Below are 16,849 nucleotides of genomic sequence, written 5' to 3' on the forward strand. Positions count from 1 at the left end.
AACACCACCTGAGCTCCCAGACCCCTAAGCCCCGCTCCCAAATCCCTGTAGCGCCTCATGACCTGGCTGGGGGTGCTCCGAGCCGTGTCATTGGTGTCCACGTGAATAAGGAGCATGGGATAGTGGTCTGTGGGCTAGAGGAGCTGTGGGATTATATATATCCTATTAGTGACAGTCATTTTGTGAGTAGGTCATATGTTTGTCACATACTTTAAGAAAAGTGTATGGACTTTAGAAAGCTACAAAAAAAAAACAAACAAAAAACAAAACAAAACACAAAATCAGGATGAAACAGAAATTAAAATCCTTATTCATAAAAGTGGTGGCATTTTGTTTCTTTGTTTGGGGTGGGAGGGGGAGAGGGGGAAGGGAAGGGAGAAAAACACTGGGGCCTAACCAGATTTAAACCTTCCTGTTTTATTTCTACTCCACTAAAATGCTACAGGCAAGTTTGTTTTTTTTAAAAACAAACTACAGTTTGTACTTCACATTTATTAAAAGTAGTAAAAACAATGGCATTATCAAACAGCCACCCAGTCCAGTAGTAACACCTATAGCTGATGCTAAGTATATCTATCACCCCAAACATATATACACTACAGATTTATACTAATTGAGAAAAATTACAAGGGCTAGGTTTGGTCCTTTCCTCATAGAATTAACAAATTATATTCTGAATCATGAAGACAAGTTTCTGTAATACTCCAGTCCATGTAACTACAGATGTTTTCCCTATTACACAAAAGGAAAGCCCCCTTTTTTTCCTTAAGAAAAAACAACGATTTTAGACATCAACATATATGTATATGTATATGAGTTGCACAGGGTAAGATCTAAGGATACCTTAAGTTTTCTACAATATCTTATGGAAAGGATGTTTCATCTGAGTCTTGAAAAAGTATCCTAAAATTCTTCCTCACTTGAATAGTGAATGCAACTGTCTCGGGCATAGCTACACCTAGATCCTTCCCTTAGCGCACTCATCCAAAAGATTCCAGGCTTAGTCAGAACAGCATGATTTTTTGGCACCTCACTTCACTGGTTAATGAAAATTTTTATTGAGAGAGTATTATATCAATAAACACTTGTGAGGTACGTCTGTACATAGTTCACTGTTCTGCTTGCTGGTCAGGCATAGAAAGAAACAGTATGCAAAATAACGCATACACTTACTGCATGGTTTTCTTTTTCTTCTTTAAACACAGTCAGATAGCCTAAGGAAGTATTTCCAACTCCTAAGATCCCATCAATAAGAATATCATTCCAGCTAACTCCACAGAAGAGACATGAGGCAATTATTTCCATAAACTTGTCCCTAAGGATTTTGAGCTTTAAAGTGCAGCTGGAAAACTTTGAGATCAGTCCTACAGCCCCTTCCAAGCCTCTTGCACCTGATTTTTTCTTGCCAATTTCCTCTGTTAAATGTTGCTGCCTGACCCAATGAAGATATAATTAAGTCTACTTTAATTAGCAATGTCCTCTGAGAATACCAATTCTTGCTGATGGGTATCCTGGAGTACTGGCCAGACAGACATTCTTAAAAAGTATAATAGTAAAGTGTTGGGACAGACTCATAAAAGCCACTTTCTTCCCCACCCCGGTAAGTAGGAAGCTTCCCTTGACGGGTTGAGAAGTTTCAATCTGTAGAACAGGGGTGTCCAACCTTTTTGAATGTGGTGCCAGATCACAAACTTTTTATCATCCAGTGGGCCATATTCAAATACGTCACAGGAAGTGGTACCACATGAGGAAGTGATGTCCCATGACCTTTGACACCAATGAAGTTGCAGGGGTTGACATGGTGCTGGTTGACATGGCATGCATGCCCGGGTTGACATGGTGCTGTAGGAGCCATTTGGCTACAACTGGGTTGACCTGGTGCTAGAGAAGCCGTGGGGTCAGGCCAGGGTTAACCTGGGGCCTGCCTGGCCTGCCAGTGCCAGGTTGACATGGTGCTGCAGGACCCGCCTGGGCAGAACCAGGTCAGCACCAGCCAGGAAAAGCAGCATGCAGCTGAAGCCAGCTTCCCATGTGCTCCTGGGGATGGAAGGAGGCCGGCCAGGTCTGCACCAGCCAGCAGAAGCAGCGGCGGAGCCGTGTAATGCTCAGGACTAACCAGTTGCAGGCTTGTCCCGTCCCAAGCGGCACATAGCTCCACCGCTGCTTCTGCTGGCTGGTGCAGACCCGGCTGGGCTCCTCCACAGCAGCACATGAGAAGCTGGTTTCAGCTGCGTACTGCTAGGGACAGGAGGAGGCCAGCCAGGTCTGCACCGGCCAGCAGAAGCGGCGGCGCAGCTGTGTGCTGCTCGGGACTAACTAGTGCACACTTGTCACGTCCCAAACGGCACACGGCTCCACCACGACTTCTGCTGGCCGGTGCAGACCCGGCTGGCCTCCTCCCGTCCCCAGCAGCACATGAGAAGTGGCCCCCTCAGGGCCTCGCGCATGGATGGTCAGGCCCGGAGAGCTGCAGCGCCCAGCGGGAGACTGGCTGGGGGAGCAGGTGCCGCCTTGCTATGGGGCAGGGCAGGGCAAGACAGGGCAGGGCAGGGCAGGTTTGAAGCAGGCAGGCGGTTGAGGAGGCAGGCGTGGGCTGGCAGTGCCAATGGCAGCTGCTTGGCCTTCCGTATGGGGCCACCTAGGCAGCGCAGGGCACGGGCACCGGCAACCACGTGCCCTACAACCCCGGCCCGGCCTAGCGCCCCCAGCTCTGTGCAGGAACTAACCTCTGCCCACCACGTGTCCACCATGCGTCTCTGTCCACCACGCATGCGGGCAGGGTGCAGGCCATGCTTCAGCTCCCCTGGCCACGCGCCGGGGCAAGGAGCAGAGCCAGGGAACAAGCTGCACACGCTGTCCCCAGCAGCAGCAGGACCCGGCTCACTGATGAGCCTGGCCCCGCGAGGGTAAGCAGCTCCCCTCCCCTCACTGCCAGCTGGGGCCTGCAGGCCGGCACTGCCCGCCTTGCCTTGCTGCTGCCCTGCCACTGCCGCCATGGAGCGCAGAGCCAGCCTCTCACGCCAGGTAAAATGGCTTGGCAGGCTGCATGGCGGCCCATGGACCGCATGTTGGACAAGCTTGCTATAGAAGATAAAAGCTTTCGTTTTAAAGAGCTTTTAGAGAGTGAATTAATGAAAAGCTTTTCTTCCCACAGAGAGGTTGTGGACAGAAAACTACCAGCCCTTGTGAAGCTGTCCATCATCTTTCCAAATTGTAGAAGAAGAAAAAGTAGTTAGAACTATCAGAATTATTAGTGGGAAACCCATCAACAAAGCAATGGCAAAAACATTCTTTTTTAAATTACCAGGTTCACTTTCCCCAATATTTGAGAGAAACACAGGAGCCATTCTTTGAGGAGAACCAAAAACTGAGGCCAGATGGAAAAGATTCTCTTCCAAGTAGGAAGAAGAGAAAGCAAGCAGCCAGGACAATGAGTTTTACTCAAAAGTTAAAAGAGAAACATTTTTGTTTCTCCATTACCACAGCCCACGCTTATCTTGCCTCTTTTGCCCAGATAAATGACCTAGCCCTTCAGAAGCAGAACCTTGGTTGGAATCCATGTGTTCTGGAGTTCCTGACTGAAGAACTGCCCCGTGACAACATGCTCCTACCCTGCAACAGCTTTTGGCTTGCTATCAATGTTGTATATGGATATTTTCTCTCTTTTTGCATATGGATATTCCTCTTTTTCAAAGATACTGATAAAAAGTATTTGATGATTGTTGTGGTTGTACCAATGTGCACCCAAATTGTTAGGAGCCTGGAAAACCTCCAGTGAAAGATATTTCACAATCTCCTTTAAGCACCACACTTTATAAAACTTACTGAAGTTTTGCCTCAGATTAATCTAAATTTGCTTTTCTGCAGTTTCAATCCCTTGCTTCACGTCCAGGCCCATGACAAAAGAACAGTTCTCTTCTGCTTCTTTATAGAAGCCTTTAAAATATTTGAAAGCCCTCCCATACGGTCTCCTTAATCTCTTTTCTCCAGCTAAAACATACTTAGTTCTCTTAAGCTTTCTTCAGATGAATTGACTTCCAAATGCTTGTCATCTTTGTTTCTCTACACCCTTCTTAAAATGCAGACACCAGCTCAACACAAACTAGTCCAGCTGTGGCCTAAACCAGTGCTGAGTAGTGGTACTATCATCTGGCATGTCTTGCATGCAATATTTTGTTAAAGCAGTCCAAAATTGCATGCATTGTTTTGGAACTGCACTGCACTGCTGACTTGCACAAGTTTGTGATCCATCATAGTACCCAGATGATTCTCGGGTCAGTTGGCTGCAACAGCTCACTGTATGTGTAGAAGAACATATTCAAGTCTTTTGAAAAATTCTCATTGACAGTCTGCTGTTATTACTGGGGATAACAGCAACACTTTTCCTAAGCAGCACACCAGAGCCCTTTTCTACAATTACAGGTTTCTCTTGCCAACCACAGTTTTGAGTATCCATGACTAATATTCTATATACCGTTTTGGCTACCACGATATACAGTTCTAAAGTAAACACAGCTTTCTGTGGCTACGCATCACGGTTTTGCCAAGCACAGGAACTTTCAGAAACATAACCCTAGTGGTTGGCGAGGGAAACCTGTATATTGCAACACCACCAACCTGTCCTAACTTACTGTGTTGTGTGTTAGTCACAGGCAGCCCCAAAAGGTTTACCAAGAGGGTGAAAAATGTTTTAACATTGCTTCAAATATCAATATAATAGACAAAATTCCAACTGATACTCTGAACCTGCATCTGCTTCTCTGGCTAAATGTTTAATTAGTTAAACAACAAAGTTTAAACCATATTTCAGCACCTTCTGAGCCAGTTCCTTTTGTTACTGCTGTTCACTATGGCTAGGTGCAAGATGACATCTGCCATACATTTGGAAAGATAATCTACAGAAAATCTAGAGCTATAACTTGACCTGTAACCTACAGAGAGATACACCTGGAGAATTCACACAGGAAACTTAGCAGCAGGCACAACGGAATGAGTACAAAAAGGCATGCAGACAGCTGCATAAGCACACAGACTGTATCAATTTCATTTCATAGACATTAAAGCTGGAAGGGACCTCATAAGATCACTGGGTCTAGCCACCTGTCCAAGGGCAGGAAGTCAGCTAGGGTCAAAGGATCCCAGCAAGATAAACATCCAAATATATTTCTTGAAAGTGTCCAGAATAGGTGCTTGCACCACCTCTAGGGGGAGTTTGTTTCAGGTCTTGGACAGCAAAGAAGCTTTTCTTTATGTCCAGTCTAAAATGGTCTTGCAGGAGTTTGTGACCATTGGACCTTGTCACCCCCTGGGGTGCTCTGGTGAACAGATGTTTCCCCAGATCCTGATGCACAACCCTTATGTATTTATAGGCTGCCACCGAGTCACCCCTGAGCCTGTGCTTCTCCAGACTGAGGAGTCTGCAGCTGGGTTAACTCCCTCCCACCACAGGCCCCCCCGCTTACTTCTGGCTACGCTGGGGGTCATCAGCGGTCCCAGGGGTGCAACAGGCTTCCAACTGTACTGCAAGGGCCATTCACACAAAACAACTTTGCACCAGAACTCAGAATTCTGAATTCAGAAACCTTGGCTCAGAATTTCTACTCATAAGCCCAAGATGACATAACAATAACTACCCTTGTCTACAGATGGAAGGAAAAAATGCTAGTGTTGGAGTGAGGTTGAAGTCATGATGGTCCAAGATATCACCCACAAAAATCCTTGCCTTCTACAGGGGGAAAAAAGTAGCAATTTCCAGTCTCATGAATACTGTGTAACTTTTAAGTGTCCACCATTGTATGTACAAGGAAGATGGCACGACTGTCCTTACATTACAGAAAACAGCCTTTCCATCTGACATGGTTACAGGCATTTGTTACACTGTTATGAAAAACAAACTGTTCCTGCTTAAGCAAGTAAAAAAGATGACCTCATCTAAACATGCAAAGTTCCATGGAGGGAAAGTTCTCTTTTCTGATTTACAGGATTCATAAGACAGTTACATTAATAAAAAGAAAAATGTCAACTTCCAAATACTGATAAAGACATGACAGCTTGGTACTGGTATTTGACTTGTGACTTCCAATAAAGCTAGCTACTTACAATTGGAATACAATTCCTAGTATTAAGCCTCAAGAGCATCAGTGAAAATTTATGCGTATTCTGGGGAAGACACAAAGCCTTCGCAAAAATAAGAGAAAGAAAGATGAATTAATCTGCAATCATAAAATTGTTCCAATACAGTGCTGTGAATTAATTTTCAGTGTGATAATACGTGTTATTCAACTGATGCAAGAGCACATTAGTATAATTAAAACCTAAAGTTAAATCTATTATTTATATTAACAACTGATAGCAGTAGATGACTCACTGAAGGACACAGGCAGCGAAGACATTTGTGATACAACAGTCTTAGAAATTGAGTTCCACTTGTATTTTTTCCCCCCCAAAGTACCATATGCTCATAACAAGATTATACACTGAAAACACTTTAAGTGCATTAAACACTTTACTCTTCAGCTATCGTTTAACAACACCGCATTTACTAAATCAAAAAAATTATAATTATATAAAGGAGGGTAATTGTCCAACGGAACACTGAATATGTCCAGACATTACCTATTCAAGCAAGTCAAGGAGTACTGAGGTCCACTGTATGTATACATATTTTTTTAAAACCACTACCAAGTTTACAAAGAATTTAAAGATATTTTTCTGGCTCTCTAGTATGTGATGCTGGTTTTGTACACAAGGAAACATCATAAATAAGAGCTATCATTTGCATTGCAGTAGAGCCCATCAGGGCAATCCTAGAAAAAGTACTGCCCAAACACACTGCTCTTGTCCAGGAATTTACAATCCAGTTTGAAATGTGGTGCAACTAAGAAACAAACAACAAAAAAAAGACACAAGAGAAGGGATAAAAAGGTGATTATTAAAATTTTGTAGGTACATTAGTTATTGCACAACTTCCATGCCATGGGCGACTGGTGCTGCCTTAGTCAACGACCAGTTAGAGACCTGGGGTAGGAGGCAGGGTTCCCCATGGCCAGCACTCTTGGAAGTGGTTGCAGCATTCCCACTCTCCAGCCGGCATTCATGAGGGTGCACCGGCGGCGCTCCCGCCTGCCCACTGCCTGAGTGGGGAGTGTGGCCTGACAGGGGGTGCAAATGCACCCCCTACACATCACCACTGTTTCAAGCAAAACAAGTGTTTGATCTGTGAAGTCTGCTGTACAGATCTCCCCTCCCTCAACTCAGATACAACTGTATATCACTGGATGGATGACAACAGGCAAAGCATAAATGGGTATTAAAAGAAAGATTTAAAGAGTTGTTTAGGAAGCACATTCATGCATCAGGGTCAGGACATAAAAGTAGATGCCATACAACTAAGAATGGGTATTATAAAATAAAGTACTGCTAAAGGCAGGAAGCCAATTCGAAAACAAAAAGTACACTTCTTGTAACTGGACGAACAAGTTAATACAAATGTATTTAAAAAAAGAGCTCAAGTGCATAGACAGATATTGGATACTCATAATTTGCAAAGTCACCAGAGGTGTGCAGAAAAATCATGCACACACACAAGCTCAAGTACTATATTCATTATTAATAGTACACATTTACTCTTGTGGTCACACATTTCGTAAGTAAAAGGGTGCGAATCTAAAGAATTGAACCAACCAACAAAACAAATACCCGTAACAGTTTAACTCAAACCAGGTACTCAGAGCAAATGTAGTGTCACAGCCACCGGAACAGGAAGTTCTCTCCTGGTGGATGTTGGGATAGAAAGCATCAGGTTCCAAAAAAATAAAGCTTTCAAGTTAAACCGATTAATTTTCTAGCTCTGATAGTTCACAATAGCCTTCTGAATTGCATGCTAATGAATGTCTTCAAGTCTTCAGACAGCTCTTATGACAAAAAAACTTGTCAAGTAGCAGCAGAGTGAACAAGAGCCTGGTTGGAAGTTGAAGCACAAGTTCTGTACAGATGCACATCAATGAGAAAGCTTAAACTAGAAAACAGCCAATTCCACTGGACACTTTCCCTTACCACCAACACACACGTGTGTGCGCACACACAAAAATCCATCAAACAATATTGGAACAACACATTATTTACTAAAGCCTTCAGCCTTTTAGAATAGCAAGGTAAAAGGAGTAGCACATAAAAGTTTGGGTTTGTTTTTTTTTTTTTTTAAAAACCAAAAAACACAAAACACTCAGAAATCAATACTTAAGTTTTCTTTCATTATTTTCTACAGCCTCTTAGAAATTAAGGAAGCATCTTCCTACAAATGGTGTGTTGGCTTTTTCACATCCACAAGGAAAAGACAGTAAATAGACAATATAGTTACACAATTGTATACTGGCTTCAAATACTAACTTAGAGTGTTCCCCACCCTTTGTTTAAATGTTTACCTCTGGTTAAGTTCTTAGCTCTTGCCTCACCAAATCCCTCTTTATCCCGCAACAAATTCAATCTTAAGCCAAAAACTGCAATGGAAATATTTGATCCTGATCATATTCAGGATTGCTATGCTGCAAGATGAGAGAGACCAGTACTCATAGGAAGCAGAGTCCCTTTGAAATAAAAGGTTATGAATTAGACTTTGGAAAACTGAAGTAGCAAATTAAAAATTAAATCTAGTAAGTTTTACGTACAAGACACCATAACATTTCTAAATGGTGTGACAAACGTTGTTCAATTCTCAGCCGATGAAAAAGAATAACTAATATCACAGTAGTTTTGGAGCAAGATGTTTTCAACAACTATAGCAGAACAGCTCTAAATTTTAGGGCTACAAATCAAATACTGTGCATTCACAATTTGTGAACTGTCTACATGGGAAGCTTTAACTCTCGTACATCCAAACATCAGGGTCCCCAACTCCATCTATTCTATGGAATATGAATATGGTATATGGAAGTGCCCACTGCATGTAACCCCCACCCCAGCATCAACTCTTTCAGTCATAGTGAGCCACCACATGCTTCATTTGAGCTGTCTGACAGATCCTCAAACAATATTAGAGTGATGAGTTCTTGATCACAAAACAGCAAAATACCTCTAAAGTGGGAAAAGTTAATCCCAGCTCTTTTCACTTTGTAACCCCTCCTTTAGGTCAAGTTCTGCCTCAACTACGTTGAAACCAACAGTGGTCAAGTATTCAAATTAGCATTTCATACAACTAAAAGCTTAACTAGAAAAATATTGTTATTAGATCAATTTCACTTACATACCCGCCCTTGCAGCAATAAGGTGAGTTGCCTTGTTGGGATTTTCAGCACTCAGTATCAGGTTCTTCACAATCTTAGCACCAAGCGCTGTAGCATGGTAATGTTCCCGTGTTTTTTCTATGGGAAAATTTGTAGGATAGAGTCCACTAAATAGTATAGTTACATCTGCCAACACCTTGCTTTTCAGTTCTGGAACTATTTTCCTGATGTCAGGAACTTCCTCAATCTCTTTTTTCAAGAATTTATCATATTTTGTATAATAATCGGTGTGTACCCGAACAAGTATCTCTTCGAGGTATATTAAATGATCATCTTGATCTGTATCATCTTCTTCTTCCTCTTCTTCCATACTCTGGTCTAAAGATTCACCCATGGTAATCCCAGACTGTTCACTGTTTTGGGACTCTGTTTCAGCTTCCTTCTTGTCTGCACACCCATTTCCTAGATCGCAAAGGCTGTCCGGTTCACTTTCTTCTTGCACTACAAGATCACTGGTCTTTTCATGAGGATTTATGCTAGATGGACACTTTGCATCCCCAGAATGGTTCACTTGACCGTCCTTTCTCCCACTAACATCAGTGCAGCTTTCTTGCAGGAAACTTTCATCTTGGGTAGGTTGCTTTGATTTCTTCCAGCTTCTCTTTTCTTCATTTTCACTATCTGAGGCAGAAGTACTGGATGACTTCCTAGCATCTAAACCACTATCACTTTCACTGTCACTGGAAAGTTCAAAGTCCAAGTCATTTGCTGCCTTTTCTTGGATCTGCTGCTTGTCCAGAACTGTCCTAACATCTTGTTCTGGTGAAATCTGAGGCTCCTTAACAGTCACCAAATCATCAGTCACTATACTGTCCGCTTTGTGATCAGTAGTATCACTTAAGGAATCTTGCACGTTAACTTTATCGTTGGAATGCAACCCACAGTTGATAGATTCACTGCTTACAAAGTCACTACCATTTGTAGTACAAGTTTCCTTTGCAGATTTCTTGAGACCATTACTTTGCTCTTCCACACATGTAACAACATTCTTTGCTTCTTCAGAATCTTTTCCTGTTACCATTGTAGTATCTGATCCTTCTGGTGTTTTTGAAGAATGATTTACTAAAACACAAAAAGAATAAAAAGCTTCCCATTTATCCTTCCAATTAGATTTTTATGAAACAATAAAAAAAAGTTATCATTCTCTCACCTACAAATTACTCTATTTACTCAAATATAAAATGACCCTAAACATAGGATGATCCCTAACAATTAGATTCTATATATGGAAAATGTATATATTTATTATAATTTTTTAGGTACAGAATCTAATTACTGGGGGGTTGCCATAAATTTGTCCCCTTCCCACTGCTACAGCAGGGAAAATAAATTTGCGGGGGGGGAGCAGTTGCCCCCAACTTCTTCCGCCTGCAGCCTTCCCCACCTTGCTGTCAGACCCTGCTCTCCCTGAGTACATGGAAGTGAGGAGCAAATTTGAAAACACTAACCTGTGAATAAACGCCTACAGTAATTTGCATATAGTACACATAGACTAAGTTCATCCAGCATTAACGCATTTTACTGTTTCTTAGAACTGCTGCAAGTTTTAGCACAAGTACTCCATAAACACTTTAAGCAGCACTTTTATACCTACTTATATACGGTATGAACTATGCATAATATTAGTCCAAAGCAAAAGGTTCATGATTTACCACCAATGGGCTTGGCCCCAGCAGAGTCAACAGCATTTGAAGCCTGGCCCAGCAACATCTCATTGAGGGCAGGGCTACGCTAATCATATGCAACAGGCTGAGAGAGGAGGCAACAGAGAGATTTTGGGTGAACTGTTTGGGAACCCCTTTGCTGACTTTCCCAGGTATTTAAGGCTGGTGAAGCAACAGGCATCATTGGAAAAGGGGGGGGAAAAAAAGGTGCAACTCAGCTGTGGGAGTGAAGAGGAAGTAAAAATATACTCAGTATAGTGGCTCACCACAACTTAAAAAGCATCACCACTGAGAGGGACTGCACACGACGGGCACCCACACATATCTTATACAAGTAGGCTATACTAACTTTAGTGGTAGGTTCCCTTCAGTGAGTAGATAGTCTACGGGACAGCATGGTTGTCAGCAAGAGTTGGTGGGAGTTTCTCAGTATTTGCCTATTACGTATCAAGGGGTCAATCTGTTGCTGTATGTCAAGGGTAGGATGTTCCCTGAATTGAATCTTCAGTAAGTCGTCTGCGACATTGGTTATGTGAATAGTATGTAATTTCTTGACATTGTATTCGTATTAATCTTGTGTTACTTCAAGTGGGATCCTTTATTTCCTCAACGTGTTCATAGTGCCTAGTTTGCCAATAAAGTGGAAAAGGGTCTCCAAGAGTGGGTGAGGGATTGGTCAGAACCTGTAATTATATGAGAAGCAAAGGTGCAATATTTCTGAAGGCGTTTTCCAGCTACTTGAAAGTGATATTTTCTTATGTGAATATTATGTAAATTTTGTAAATTCGAATTTGTAGTAATTTTGTGATACCTCAGGTGGGTTTTATTTCCCCTTCTTTAGAATGTTTGATAGTGTTTGTTTTTCTAATAAAATGGTATATTTTAATATTAAAAAAAAAAAAAAAAATCAAAAAAAAAATCCCTTCAGTGAGTATTATGCAATTTCTTGAAATTGTATTTGTATTCCCTTTGTGAGACCTCAGATGGGGTCCTTTTTAAATCTGTTTGATATTGCCTGTTTTCTAATAAAATGTTACCAAAAAAAAAAAGGTTCCCTTCAGTTTTGGCAGGCATCCTATGTGCAGGCCCAAACCCAGAAGCTTAGAGTTAGGATGCCCCCAAGTTTTGCTTGCTCTCAGCTGTAAGGCTGCAAGAGAAAGCTAAGGAGGAGTCTCCCATTTCTATGAAGTAGGCATAAAGCCAAGATCTTCCCATTCAAGTAGCAAGTGGAATATTAACTATACATTACCTCCACAGGTACTACCCCATGCCAGATAAGTGGTTACCCCTAGTGACTAGGAAAACCCCTTTAGTGGTCATGGTATTTCCCCTGCCAAATATCTGAAGCCCTAGGTGGGGGTGGAGGTGGAGGCTGTTTGGTTGTAGGGCCACTTATGGTTCTTGACTGACTCATGGATTTAGAATCGATTTGGCTTGGAATACGAAAAATGTTCATATTTAAAAAAGGTAGGTTCCCTTCAGTATGGGCCATGTTTTGTAAGTCATGCTCTGTGTTGGCTGTATTTAAATCAACTTTAGAGTTGGTTTCTGTTACTGAGCACATGCTGCTTTTGACAGCAGCTTAATGACAGACAATGTACTAAATGAGATTTCCTTGTAAACAAATGTAAGAGGAGGGGTTTCTTCCCCCCAGCACTCATGGGGGAAAACCCTGTTTTGTATTTAAGTAAAAACAGTAATTGTCTATATATACACACATTAGATGAAACATTTAAGTGCAAGTTCAATATTCATAATTGGGATTTTTAAGAGCTCTTAAGGGACATCAGGAGGCCAACTTTTATTAAAAGTGTGATGTCTAGCCACCTTTAGACCCTTTTGAAAAATTCAGTTTATACCGATCTCATCACCACGTTGTCCAGTTGCCTCCAAAGTCTTAAGTTCTTGTTAGACAAATTAGTATTATTCCTCTTGAGAAGGTAATCTACAGCCTGCAAAGGGGTCAATTCATTCCACATTTTATTAAAAGGGTGCTGATTCCCTGCTTCCTTCCCAGCCATCAGATCCATTCTGCTTTTTACAAATAATCAGCCAGATCCCCAGCTCAGCTTACTCTGTCCAAGGGCTCAAACCACTGCAGTATCTATTTACCACTGCCACTTAATTCAAGTCAAGTTAGTCCTGAGGCCGCTGCAACCATTGGGGCACCTTAAGATGCTGTAACAACTCACCTAGGTTAGTTGAATTGTTTTGTACTGTCGACGATTCTTTGGGAAGAGTAACATGGTGGCACCCACCTCCTCTCTAGGCATGGATGGCCACAGGCTCACTGGGAGCTCATCCACCCTTTGACAGGTCTTGTTTTAAGTCCTGCTGCATGCTCACACACCCTCCTCACTCAGGCAAGCCGAGGCGGGTGCACTGGTTTAGTTACTGACAACCTGACCAATGAATAGGCTGTACTGCTTTACACAGTACCAGACAGCAGACCAAGAGACTTCTGGCCTGACGAGGGCCACTTAATTAGCCACTCCAAATTGTTGTGCATCATGCTTTTTGGTGGCACATTTTGGGGGGGGGGGAAGGGGGGCCAGGAATGAAAGAGCAGCCCTCTGCATACAGCAGGTACAACTAGAGTGGCAACAGGAAATTGGGAACCTGCAGTGGTAGCCAGTTACAAGTACTAGCTTACCCTCAGAAAAATTGCCAGGGATTGCTACCCTCTGAGATAGCATTAAAAATAACAAATCAAGTATTTATCTCAAGGTCATATAGAAAGTCTGCGCTATGGAAGTATACTGGAACTCGTCAAAAAACAACTTAAAAGTTCCAACTGTATTTTTTACTTGCCACTTTTTCATTATACTTTAGAACACTTTAAAAACTGAAAAAAAAAAATCTCCTAATAAAGATGGACTAATCAATCCCTTTATTATTGTGCCAGTGAGGTTAAATGAAGAAAGCAAAGGGCAGAAAAAAGAATGAGTTTTTAAATACCTTTCAGAAAAAAGAATCTGTAAATCTATCTGTAACTAGAGAAAAAGATTTATCATCTAAATGACTATTTAGTTCTGCATCATCAAAAACAATATTAAGGGAGGAATTATGAGCAGAGATTTCCATCCTTTATGAACAAAATGTAGTAATGTAAACTTGACTGATTGTTGATTCACACTGCCAGTTAAGCATAGTGATTTCACACATTAGTGCACAGAGTGACTAAACAAATTAGACTGCTGATGCTGTTTAAGTTTAACTATACTAGCTACTATATAGATACACAGATATCTATGTCTATCTATATCTATTGAGAGACATGGATCTTTCTCTCTCTCTGTACATCTCATTAAGTACAAGTAAATAAATAAATGTATGTAGGTTACATTTCAGCCACTTACCAGGCACTGGCTTTTCACCCCTGTTTCTCTATCATATTTCAAATTGCTTAAGACTGCTAAACCTAACATTGTTTCAAATGCAAAAAAGGGACACATTTGATAGACAACAAAATACAACAAATTTCCTTACAAGATTGTATGCCTAAAATTTGCTTGCTTCCCAACTAACTCAGTGCCTTTGTCATCAGTGCTTTGAGGACTTGTTAGTAAGCGCTAGTCCCCGAATATAGATGTACACAACCCCAAAGCTGTGCTTTTACCAGCACAGCTGATTCCAACTCTGTTGCTGCTTCCTTCAGCAAGGTAAAGCTTTACCAGCAAGAGAACAAGTCTGCCAGGAAAATTACATCTGCACTTGGGGACTTTTGCTGACACAGCTATGTTGGGTCACACCTCTGACCAAAATAATTCTGTTGGCAAAAGCCCTTCCCCCAATCTGTACCCCACAGTGTAAACATATGATGGAAAAGCAATTTATAATACAGTTACCCTTCTTTCTCATTTGAGCTTCTCTTGGTCCAGGTGGTGCATTGATATCTCCAATCCCCTGGAAATATACATATTTCTTCACAGTTATCAAATTGGGTGCAAACTTCCAAACATCTTCTCTGTCATCAATAATGCAAACCATGGAATCCCCACATGGGAAGAGATTCCTAAAAGAAGAGTGGTTTGTTTTCATTACCCAAAGACACTTCTGAATGACATGAACAACTAATCAGAATATTAACTACTATCCACGTTATAGGCTACCATAGGAGACAGAAATGACCAGGAGAGAGACTGTCACAAGGCATGAACCATTTTTGGAAAACTCAAGAAAGATGGATTGAAAAACTAAGGTAAAAGTTGCAAGGTCACCTTGAAGTACATTGAGTGGTTTGATGCCAGACAAAGCTAATCTTAGACAAGATAAAGCTTAAAGAGGGGATAAGAACAGGCATATACATATTGATTAGAATGGCACCTATAGGAACATTTTTGACCTTATTTAGTATTTTTCTTGATATTTTAGCCAAGCCATAAAATATAAAACCAGGTCCACTTTGGAATGTTTGCTTTTTGGTCATGAACTACAGTTCTTGCTGAATTGTCCATCTGCAAGCGTACCTAGTTAATGCTATTTAGCAACTTAGGTTTTGAAGCCTTGGTAAGAAGTTCCTTTCCCTAACAAGTTGGCCATCTGTTAGAGGCTTTTCAAGACTTAAGAACTTAGAAATTTTAAGATTAAATTGCATGCAAATACCCATAAGATTATGCCTTTAAATAAATGCACATTTTAAAAAATTTGCTTGATATGGCTGATCTGTACTGATTTTTTATATCTTTTCTGTATGTTGCTATTTAATTTGCTATTAACACTTTAGATATTCTTATGTTACAAGTATCTTATTTTGGTGGGACTGGCTCTCTGAACCTTTCTTCATTTTCAGAATTCACCTGAGTCAACAGCTTGAAGGCTAAATAAAAATGATTTGTTAAAAGATATGTTAGGAGTCTCAAACGTTAATTCATTTACCATCTAGCACAGTTCTTACTGGTTAGTATAGCAGTCATTTTTATGCATCTTAGTTTTACAAACAATTAAAGTTATTCAAAGCAGTTGGACAATGTACAAAATAGTAGTTAAATGCTTTTCCTTTTTAGTTTCAGCACTTAGACATAGGAAGCCTCCAACTTTTAAGTAAATAGACTATTGCAGAGTGTTTCAATCCAGGTTTAACATACTTAAATTTACTTAGGACCAAATAAATAATCTAAAAAATCTTGTTATGGTTTAATCTCTTCTGCTCTACCCAAACACAAAATGATTTTGGAAAAAGAGGAAAAAGAACTTTTTGCATTTTTGCATGTGCTTAGACGCATGTATGTGCACACAAATACACACATGCAAGCACACCCCTCACATGAATTAATTCCAAAGATACTAAAAGTAAGTAAAAAGTGTTGGTATTTCTTTACAATACACAAAATAATTAACTGTACTGAAAAATGCAAGAATATAACTACTATTAGAAAAGAATATTTGCCACCCTGAATCCTCACTTTCCTAGCAGCACTCATACAGCTATTATGAGCTCCAATAAAAAATGTCAAAGCTGGAAGATCATTTCATAAATTCATATTTAAGTGCCTAAGTCAGGGGTGGGCAAAATCCGGCCCATGGGCTGAATGTGGCCCACCAGGCCATTCCATCCAGCCTACAGAGCCCCTAAAAAATTAGAAAATTAATATTTATCTGCCCTTGGTTGCCTGTCATGTGGCCCTCGATGGCTTGCCAAAACTCAGTAAGCAGCCCTCTGCCCAAAATAACTGCCTGCCCCTGGCTTAAGTGGTCTAATCTGCAAAGGACCTAAAGTAGTTGCTGAACATTCAGCATATCTGGGGAAAAACATCATGCTTTTTAAGTAGCTAATCATAACTATACATACAGGGGACTGCATGCTTAGAGGCAACCAACATGGGTTCATCAGTGGCAGGTCCTGTCAGACCAACCTGGTGGCCTTTTACGATCAGATCACCAGATCATTAGATGCAGGGGTAG

The 16,849-nt window shown here is 41.1% G+C and overlaps 1 protein-coding gene across 3 annotated transcripts in view; it reads right to left on the reverse strand.

Annotated features, from left to right (window-relative positions):
• The window catches only part of CTDP1 (CTD phosphatase subunit 1), a 180,659-nt gene that overhangs the window by 129,662 nt on the left and 34,148 nt on the right, over positions 1-16,849 (reverse strand). For all 3 annotated transcript variants that reach the window (XM_019544697.1, XM_019544687.1, XM_019544705.1), the window contains exons 7-8: positions 14,794-14,960; positions 9,246-10,343 (exon numbers count right to left, since the gene is read on the reverse strand). In XM_019544697.1, coding sequence (XP_019400242.1) covers positions 9,246-10,343; positions 14,794-14,960 — 1,265 coding nt within the window. The remainder of the gene's footprint in view (positions 1-9,245; positions 10,344-14,793; positions 14,961-16,849) is intronic.

The sequence above is a fragment of the Crocodylus porosus genome, unplaced genomic scaffold (genome assembly GCF_001723895.1).
Source record: "Crocodylus porosus isolate Cpor-Errol unplaced genomic scaffold, CroPor_comp1, whole genome shotgun sequence".
Taxonomy (NCBI): domain Eukaryota; kingdom Metazoa; phylum Chordata; order Crocodylia; family Crocodylidae; genus Crocodylus; species Crocodylus porosus.